The 10,550-nt window shown below is 35.3% G+C and overlaps 1 protein-coding gene across 5 annotated transcripts in view; it reads left to right on the plus strand.

Moving 5' to 3' along the window:
- The window catches only part of TPP2 (tripeptidyl peptidase 2), a 77,361-nt gene that overhangs the window by 47,593 nt on the left and 19,218 nt on the right, over window positions 1–10,550 (plus strand). For 3 of the 5 annotated variants that reach the window (XR_004259187.1, XM_032246173.1, XM_032246175.1), the window contains exons 18-24: window positions 20–136; window positions 375–475; window positions 1,876–1,972; window positions 2,461–2,598; window positions 4,093–4,337; window positions 4,596–4,674; window positions 6,461–6,499. Coding sequence is in view for 3 of the 5 variants with exons in the window: in XM_032246173.1 (XP_032102064.1) it covers window positions 20–136; window positions 375–475; window positions 1,876–1,972; window positions 2,461–2,598; window positions 4,093–4,337; window positions 4,596–4,674; window positions 6,461–6,499 (816 nt within the window). In the remaining 2 variants the exon portion in view is untranslated. The remainder of the gene's footprint in view (window positions 1–19; window positions 137–374; window positions 476–1,875; window positions 1,973–2,460; window positions 2,599–4,092; window positions 4,338–4,595; window positions 4,675–6,460; window positions 6,500–10,550) is intronic. The other 2 variants (XR_004259188.1, XM_032246174.1) reach the window with 1 other exon arrangement.

The following is a 10,550-nucleotide window of genomic DNA, read 5'->3' on the forward strand; positions in this document are numbered from 1 at the left end:
CTTTTACTTTTATTTGCAGGGTGGAAAAGCAATTGAATTTTGCATTGCTCGTTGGTGGGCAAGTCTCAGTGATGTCAACATTGATTATACCATTTCTTTCCATGGGATAGTGTGTACTGCTCCTCAGTTAAACATTGTAAGTTACACAATATTTTCCATGATTTTTGATGTCCGTTACTTGTGTTACTGAAGAATAATTTCATTGGTGAGATTTAAACTTTAATAAGGGGAAATTACCTATGGTTCTGAAAATAACAGCAGTCTTTGTGTGTGGGTACTTATAAAGTTTATATTGAACACATTTATTTTAGGTACAAAATATTGCTTATTTTTAGTAAAGTTTGAGAAAGTAATTTGATAAATATCTTTTGTAGCATGCATCGGAAGGAATCAACCGTTTTGATGTTCAGTCCTCCTTGAAATACGAAGATCTGGCTCCCTGCATAACTTTGAAGAGCTGGGTCCAAACACTACGGTATCATTCAATGTTTTAGGCGCTACCAATATTGAATATAGATGGGGGGATCTCTTACCCTCTTATAAAAGAGACTTTTTTTAAAAAAATCAACCAGCATGCTAGTGGTGAGAATTTTATCCTTGCAGATCTCTGCAAGGCAGCCCCAGTATCAGCTTCTAGCCTCACTGTCCCACCTGACCAGCAAAGTCAAAGATGGTGGATCGCCGATCCCAGTCATGACTATTTAGGATCACTGGACGTTATACCTTTTTATTTCTTGCCGTAAAATAGCAAGTTAACGTTCTTTCCGATTATTTTGTGTATCCTAACGCAGTCATTTTTAGAAGCTGCAATACTGACATTTTTATTGAGTGGTAGGAACTTAAGTACTATAGTCTGCTGTTTGTGCCTCAGCATGTCCCCTTAGAAAACCAGGGCACCTTGACTTGTGTTCACACACATTGTGTCGTAAAGATACCTGCTTTCTATTGTTTAGTCTGACCCTAATTCATCAGCATGAAGCCTAGCACGGCATGTAAGCTCCCATTAGAAAAGCGGGGCACCTTGACCTGTGTTCACACACTCACTGGGTCATAAAGATGCCTGCTTTCTATTATTCCGTCTGACCTTACTCATCAGCGTGATGCCTAGTCATAAGTGCATTAAAATAACCAATTAGGGACAATAGTCAGTGACACGGTAAGGCCTAGAGATATACTGCCTCCTAGAATTATCAATACAAATTAAAACCTCCAGCTTTTGAAGGTATATCCAGTTTATATCATCTTAATGTCTTCTTCCCAAATCTCAAAAATTGGAGCTAAATTTAAAGGAGTAGACTATGTTTCACTGAAATTTTAAACTATATTTAAAACTTACTCTTCAGTGTCTGTTTTTTTCCCTTTATAAAACCTGTATGTTAGTAACTTGCTTCAGAGGACTACCAAAAATATGAAATAGCATTCCGTCGGCCAGGAGGAGGGCTGAGTGTGGCCATTGCTCCGCTGTGGTGAGCAGCAGGGACCTGGGGTGGCCCGTGCTGTGCACAGTCCAGCGCTGTCAGCAGTTTGCACAAGGGGCCCAAATCACAACCTGTCCTGCAACGCTTTTAGAGTTGTCGCCCCAGTGTTGGGATTTGGTTGTGTTAAGAGCTATTTGTTGACATTTGAAAATGTTTTTGTCATGAAAAGATTGCCTTTGTAATATTTATTGCAATATTTAAACTATGTATTGATACGATTCAATCAAAGAATTATGTAAGTTAAGGAATAAAATATTGTAGAATATACTGAAAAGGATAGCTCTCAGGAAGGTTCATCTATCACTTTTTGCAATATGTTACAAATTTTGTTGCTTATGGTTTTGTCTCATTTAATGAACTCTTGAATCAAATCAGTTATGTAGTTTTCTCGTTACAGTCCAGTGAGTGCAAAAACAAAACCTTTAGGATCAAGAGATGTTTTGCCAAATAACCGTCAACTGTATGAGATGGTCCTGACATATAACTTTCATCAAGTAAGTGTTTGCCTAGAAAATTATACCCTTAGGATGAACTTTTCTGTTTTATTTATGATTCATAAAGTCAAAATGGAAGGATAGTGTATATGGTATATATGTGAAACAGAACCAATTAACATTGGTTAATTTGAAATTACTCTTTAGGAAATTATAATTTGTAGGTTAGTACCATTGAGTTGTAAAGTCTTAAAATGTAATTGAGTGGTGACCAAGCCTTGAGCCTTAGTTTATAAAATCACTGATAGCTGTCCAGTGGTGACCCAGGGGTTATTAGATGCCTCAGAAATACCATCTGCCTTCTGATGGTGGTAAGGGAACAGTGAATTTTATGAGTGCCAAAATACTATATGTTCTGTATTTTCAAAAAAATTTACCTCAACTATTTTTAATGCTTTTTATATGAAAGTCTCATGTCAATAGCAATATTAAAAATTTGTATCAGAAATTATATGCAAATCATGCCAAGTACTTTTTTTTTTTAATAGCCCAAGAGTGGGGAAGTAACTCCAAGCTGCCCATTACTTTGTGAACTATTATATGAATCTGAATTTGACAGCCAACTGTGGATTATTTTTGACCAGAACAAAAGACAGATGGGTTCAGGCGACGCCTATCCACATCAGGTATAAAATTGATGGTGATTTTTAGAATTAACAGGAGCTGTTTTCTTAACTAACAAAATCCTGGTTTCTTGTTATACTTAAAAAAAAAAAAACCTCCATAACTTTGCATTTAGTACTTTTGCAAACCGTGAGAAGCTGTTGTTTGTTATAGTTGGTGAAGAACAGGTTGTGTCAACTTTTTCACCACATAGTTGTGCTGAATTAGAGGACAAGCGTGAAGCTGGCAGACACTGGTCAGCATAGCTTCTTCTAGTGTGTAGTGTTTCTCCTTCCTACACACTGAGTCTACCTATCTGAAGGGAAAATCATCAAAGCATACATCAAAGATAGGTGAGTCTCTTGAAATGATCCCAAGTCTGAAAGGGCTAAAGAGAGCCCTGCAGCAGTGGCCAGGGCCTTTGTCTTCAGTTCATTTGTACTTTTAAATTTACTTCCTCATTGGACAACACTGTAATGAGCACTTACTACATATACTATGCTTTGTGCTGTTTCGTTGAAAGGGAAAAAATCACATAATTTATAGACATTTCATCCCTTAGATATTACTACAAAGAAAGGAGATCTTTCCTGTAACATTTACAATTTTATGCTGAAAAATGAAAATAATTTATGGAGATTTTTTTCAGTTAATTGTTAAAGGAATATCTTTTTTCCTCTAAGCAAATAGCAGTCACATCTCATTACAGACTGGCTTACTGTAGTGCATTACTTTGGTTACTTTGGCTGACACAGGATACAGCATCTTACCCTCTTGAACCTGTTAACTGGGTAATAGATTTGTATTCCTTGATCTTTATTGGTTTCCTGCTTTTCCTGTCTGTAATAAAGGGGTGACATTTTGGTTGTAATTTGAAGATCAGTTAGATATGGTGGCACATGCCTGTGGTCCCATCTACTCAGGAAGCTGAGAGGGGAAGAGCATCTGAGCCCTGGAGCCCTAGGCCATGGTGTACTATGACTGCACCAGGTAACAGCCACTGTACTTCAGCCTGGGCACCATAGTGAGTCCTTGTCTCTAAAAGTAAATAAGGATTACCAGAAATCATATGTTACACATATGTGTGTGCATTTGTTCTACATATTCTATGGTGCCTTAATTTTGCTAATTTTTTTGGTGTTTCTTATCTGTCTCGGAGGGACCCAGGAACTAGAAAATCATTGCTTTTGTCATTCTCCAACAAATACTGAGTTTTGCTAAAAATGTGGGAGTATTCTGTTATTCTGGAAAGAATGAGGACTTTGGAGTCAGATTTGACCTCAGCTGTCTTATACTTTACTGTTGTATGACATTAGGCAAGTCACTTGATGTCCTTCATCCTGTTTGCTCACCAGCATACCAGGGACTTTGTGTGTATGTGAACGTCTGGATGGTGACTTATACCTTACCTCACATATTAGGAGCAAGTCTATAAATGGTGACTTTCACTTTATCCTCTTTCTGTGATTTTAGTTGACTTAGTTAAACTTACTTTTCCCAAATGTTTTCTTTTTTAGTATTCTTTGAAACTGGAGAAAGGAGATTATACAGTTCGACTGCAGATTCGCCATGAGCAAATCAGTGACTTGGAACGCCTTAAAGACCTTCCATTTATTGTTTCTCATAGATTATCTAATACCTTGAGCTTAGATATTCATGAAAATCATAGTTTTGCACTTCTAGGGAAGAAGAAATCAAGCAGTTTGACACTACCACCCAAATATAACCAGCCATTCTTTGTTACTTCCTTACCTGACGATAAGTAAGTGATAACATTGTTTATACTTTCTGCACATCTTATACACTGTAGTCCTTTTAATGCAAGTTTATGACATCCAGGCTAAATTTAGAGTAAGTTGTAACTTATCATTTTGGCTGAAGTTATTTCTTCCTTTGATTTTTGAAGTCTTAGCTATGGGAATGAACTCAGTGTGGAATTGTTTTCATGTTTTTCCCCTTACTTGTCTTTGTGAAACTTTCTCTTTTGTTGCTTTTTTTCTCTTTGAATTCTCTTATTTAGAATACCTAAAGGGGCAGGACCTGGATGCTATCTTGCAGGATCCTTAACGTTGTCAAAGACTGAACTAGGAAAGAAAGCTGTAAGTATCAGTTTTTTTTAACACTGAAATTACCTATTTCAAAATTTCCATTTCTTTAAAGATAGGACTTAATTCTGTATTTCAGAATGGGTAAAAGAGAAGATACTCTGGGAAAAAACATTTTAATTCTTTTTTCCCAGGTTACTAGTGAAGGTCAGTTAATATTTGGTTGTCTTTTAAAATGTATCCTACTTTTGAAATATTTAGGCTTCTTTTTCAAAAGCCTATGTTCTCAGGCCCTTGAACTTCCTGTGAAACATGTAAATACAGATAAAACTTGGCTTAAATAAATGGGATGTTTAAGATTAGAACATGTTATAGAAATTTAACCAATATCAGATTATGGACATAGGAATAAATCAGATTATCTTGGGGTGCTTTTAAAAAGTAGTCAGAACAAGTATTACTCTAAATGTATTTCGTCACACTAACACAGACCTTTCTTGTTGGAATTTCACTTGGTTAACTAGGAAAATATGAGATCTTTCTTTTGGTATTGCCTTTTAGTTTCAAAATTATGCTTTTTGTCAGAAATTTTTCTGGTTGTTGTAGTTTAGAGATAAATGTTAAAATTTTACAGTTACATACCTGTTTTTGTTTTTTCCTTCTGTGTTTTCATTACAAATTTATTATGAGAATGGTATTTATATAGATTATCACCTTTTGTCATAATAATCGTTTCGGCTCAATGCCAGTAGAAGTTGTCATTCTTAACAGTTTTGCATTTGTCTTTAGTGTTCTTACAAAGCTAAGTAAGCCTGCTGCATAACTGCTGTTCTCAAAATGAGTAAATCTCATACCTCTTAAGAATTATACGTATTTCTTGCCACTATCAAACCAAAGGCCATTTATTTACTGTCATTGAAGCATAATGGGGGAAATTTGTGCTTAGAAAAAGTTGCCTATCCTGACATTTCTTGGATCTCATTTCAGTTTATACTGTTTATACATACATAGTTTAGTGTAATTTGAAGTAAATCAGTTGTTAATGATTTGTCGTTAATACATGCACTGATTTGAGAAATCCTGGTAGTGTTTTTTGTAGATTTCATTACATGGGAAGCATAGCTGCTTCAGCTTTTGAGCTTCAACTATGGATTTTTGTTCAGATGACACTTCTGAAGAGTTCGCTTACTTGTGAAGAGTATCACAGAAAAGCGGTGTTAGTAAAAGTGTTCTTTTAGCAGTTCAAAAATAGTTACTACTTCCTGGCTATATTGTTTCAGGAGATAATTGTGAAATTAAATTATAAATGTGTGGTGTTAACCATGGTTGCTCTTTATCAAGGGAGACTTTCCTGGGGGAAAGCAGTAACCTAAAGCTGTTGAGTTAATTATAACTCCATCACATTGTTTATGTAATCTTTTCTCAGTAGTTTAGCGTTTCTTGTTTTTTGGTAGTTGGGAAGGTAACTTTTACTTCACTTTGACTTTCATAGTTTATAAGAATGCATAGGCTGTGGGATTGTTGTGGTACCCTTTAATCAGACTCTAGACCATCAACTAAATTTACTATTTTAAGAAATGTTTTCATAACTAATGGATTTTGATCTACTAAATTTTTCAATAAGAAGTTGACTTGTACTCTTAGTAATAACATATTTGAGTACTCTTTTTATTTAAGAAATGAAAGTGGCAATGTTGCTTTCTTTAAAAGCATGCCATCTTGATCACAGACCTGAGCCTTCTGAGTGCTGTACCACAGGTGGAACATAAACTGAAAGACAATGCCTCCATCCTGTGTAGATTATGCATGTTTTCTTACAGAATGTCGTTCTAACTCCCAGGGGCAGTCTGCAGCAAAACGACAAGGAAAATTTAAAAAGGTACTGATTGTCAGTTCTTAAAAAAGCTGTCTTAAAGCCTTATTTGCATAGTAAACTTTTTTCTGTCACTATTATAAGCCTTTTTTTAATAAGTCTCCCTTAGTTTCCTTCCTTTGCATTCTGCAGTATAGTGCTCTTAGCTGTACTTAAAAGCATTGTTGACATACTGCTTTTCTAAAGGTTTTTTTTTCCCCACCATGAATTCCTGCAACACTCTTTTTCTCTGTGTATACAAAAATTTTAATGCCATTCATTTTTTGCTACAGATATAACAAGTAACATTTGAAATTTTTCATATTTAAAATTTTATAGAGATGAATGTGATTATTTTTAGCCATATACGCTAAAGCACTTAATTATTTTAAAAGCACTTTTCAGTTGGATGATTTGATTAATAAAATGTTCCACCTTTTTAAAGTGAACTTTATTTCCTGCTCTTGCATACATTCTGGTTCTGAAAGAGCGGAAACAATAAAAAGCAGTGGACATAGCAGGAACAGAAATAAGGACTGTTCACTGACAATTAAAGCTTACGCCAAGACTACAAACAGATTTTAAGGCCATCGCTACTGAGTGGTCTGATCAGCCTCCCTGCAGCATGTTAAGCAATCTTTGATTTACTGCTGGGGCCAGATTTAACTCAGAAAAGAAAATTTCTACTATAAATGTATTTTAGGGCCAGGCACAGTGACTCAAGTCTATAATCCCAGCACTTTGGAGCTCAGGGGTTCGAGACCAGCCTGGGCAATGTGGTGAAACCCCATCTCTGCAAAAAATACAAAAATTAACCAGGTGTAATGGCACACGCTTATAGTCCCAGCTACTCTATGGGAGGCTGAAGTGGAAAGATCGCTTGAGCCTGGGAGGCAGAGGTTACAGTGAGCCGAGATCATACCACTTCACTCCAGTCTGGACAACAGAGACCCACCCTGTCTCAAAATAAAACAAGCAAGCGTGTATATATATATGTATATATATATGAAAAGGACCACATATTTAATAAGCTTTCTGGTGAAGATCCGCTGTGACATTCTTCATTTTCATTATTTCTTTTTAAATAAAAAGAATTACAGTGGGAAAATCAGTAATGTCCCAATGTATAAACAAAAGATAACTTTATATTTCTCAATTCATAGGGATATGGAACTGGAAATCACCATTCTATAATAGCTTAAACTCCTTTATTAAAATGTCTTCTGAAATGTCCATATTATTATGTAATAGTAAACAATTTGTCCAAACAAAATACAAATACTAGGAATCATCTTTCTGGATAAAGACCTAAAGATTAGTATTTCTCAACCAGGTGTCTTGACCAATTTGGTAGCCAAATAATGGGATACAAACAGCTTTTTAAAAAAACTGGGAAATGTCAGTTCATCAGACTCATAAAACTGTAATTTCATTTTATGTATTAATGATTAGTGTATGTCTTTGGGACATTGTGAAAATAGTTTGCAAGTCACTACTTTAGAGAACAAGGAAAAGGTATTCTAGGAATCCGTTAAAAATAGATGGCCCTTATGACAAAGGCCATAGCCAATTATTTTTCTTCTTCTTTTGGTTGACCTTTTGCAAGTTTTGGTGGATTTTGTTTGAATTATGTTGTATAGTTAGAAAAACATAAATAGGAAGGCATTTACTTGATGATTAGTAAAGCTTCATTTGAAGAACTTGGCAGCTAGAGTTATCTCTGCTTGTTCCTTTCTATCATCAATGCAAGTACACAATAAAACCCTTACTTTAGAAATAATTAGTATTAGAGTTTTATGGTCACATTACAAAGAAAAAAATACATGTATAATTTGCAGTGGATGAAGATAAATAGCATTTTGTATACAATTCGTAATACATTTGTTCTCTGGGTTTCAGTGACTTAATTTAAAAAGGTATGACACCCTCTTTTAAAATTCCTTATAAAATGCAATAATATAATTACTTTTTTTTTTTTTTTTTTTTTTTTTTTCGAAACAGAGTCTCACTCTATAGTCTCATGCTATAGTACAATGGCATGATCATAGCTCACTGTTGCCTCCAGCTCCTGGGCTCAAGTGATCCCCCCACCTCAGTCTCTCTAGAGTAGCTGGGACTACAGGCATATGCCACTATGCCTGGCTAATTTTTACTCTTTATAGAGAGAGGTCTCACTGTGTTGCCCAAGGTGGTCTAAAACTCCTGGCCTCAGGCAATCCTCCTGCCTCAGCCTCTCCAACTGCTGGGATTACAGGCATAAGCCACTGCACCCAGCCTGAATATTGTCACCTTTAACATCATAAATAGCACTCAAATATTATATAAATCTTCAAAATAGTTATGTGATACTTTTAAAATTTTGAATATACAGTTACTAATAATTTAAGGACTAAAGAAATTGCTATTTTGGACCACAGTGGAAATCATAGTGCATTATGTTGCCTAAAGGGTAGTTATTGGTTTGGCAGGTGAGTTTGACTTTCTAGATAGTACTGTTCAGTTGAACACTGTTGAAATATTTCATGTTTTCTAGATGGAGAATCATGTCTGTTAAAAAAAAAAAAAAAAAGAAAAGGAAAGAAAAACTTCATGAATAGCTGGAATATTTTTTTAAACTTACCATTAAATATGTACCGTAGAGAAATCTTCATAGCATTTCTGCTCTGAAGATTCTTCTTGACTGTCTTTTTAAACCATAATCAATATTTCTCAAGATTAAAGATACAAAATTATTTCTGTTAAATTGATACTATGTTAAGCCCTTGAGAACTGTCAGAAAAATATTAATACTTACTGACACAAAGAACAAATTACTGTGATACAGCAAGTGAAAAATAGGGCCATTTTTCTTTTGCTTAGAAATTAAAGCTGCCAGGTTTATAATTTTTACTAGTAAAAAATTCCTATCCTGAAACATTTTGTAGGATTATACTAGCATTTATAATTGTTAATTTGATATATTTAATACATAAAATGCTGGTTGCAAAACCTCGATTTTTGTTTCCCTAAGATAATTCATCATAAACTTTCCTTGTCTCTTTTTTGCTTTTAATGATAGTTTAAGGTTGCTAGGATGTCTTTTTTTCTACTTTTTATGGGTCTTTGTTAGAATTAATTGTAAATCCTAAAGTAATTTTAATAGACTGCTCATTTTAAGTTAAATTTTCTTTTCTCTTGTCTATACTAAAACAGTAGCAAATGCCTCTGAGTCTGAGGAGGAAATGCCTCACAACACATAGGCTGCCTACCTAAGAGCAGCGTACCTTTGTCCCAGATATGGCGAGGAGGTGTGGGAAGCTCAGGGAGGAAGACTGGAGACCGCTCATTCTAGCACACTGGGTGGCAAAGAAGCTCGATTCCAAGGAGAATGGAGCTATATTAACAGAAAGTCAATATTGGAGACCAGTTAGCCCTTTAATTCCTAGATGAGTTGTCTGCTGTACAGACGACACTGATGCAGTCTGTTTCCATAAGAACTTGGTGGTAGGTCAGCTCAGGTGTTGCCCTTACCTTGACTTTGATCAGGGCAGTGCCCACCCAGAGAGTGAACCTCAAGAAGGAGAGAAGGACAGGCAGCCGGCTCCTGAAAGAGCTAACCCAAGTAGTCGACTTGTTTCCTTTTCCCAGCCTCATGCTTCACATAAGGCCTTTGTTTACAGGTTCTGGCTCCCTGACCCTAGAGGGAGAATGACAACCAATGGCTTCAAGTGGATTTATGTGGTTATCTAACAGCAGAGTGGTTTTCTGTGCTTTAAATGAGTAAGGGGATAGGAGTTATTATTTTGTATTGGCATACTATTAGAACTACAACCGTAGTTCCTGTTGTTTACTGCTATATCATTTTATACCTCCAAATTGAGTTTAATTGTGCAAAGTGTTAAAATGGGAATATTTGTGTAGTATATACAGGTAAAAAATCCAATTTGGGGGGAGGTGTGGACTTGCAGTATTATTTTTTTACTCAACCTATGTAAAGCTTTTTCAGTGAATGTCTTTTTGGTAGCATTTATTTCAATTTTACAAACTTTGTTAATTAAAATGAATATAGTATTTTTTTTTTTTTTTTTTTTTTTTTTTT

This window comes from Sapajus apella, unplaced genomic scaffold (genome assembly GCF_009761245.1).
Source record: "Sapajus apella isolate SASKATOON/1434 unplaced genomic scaffold, GSC_monkey_1.0 scaffold60, whole genome shotgun sequence".
Lineage (NCBI taxonomy): Eukaryota > Metazoa > Chordata > Mammalia > Primates > Cebidae > Sapajus > Sapajus apella.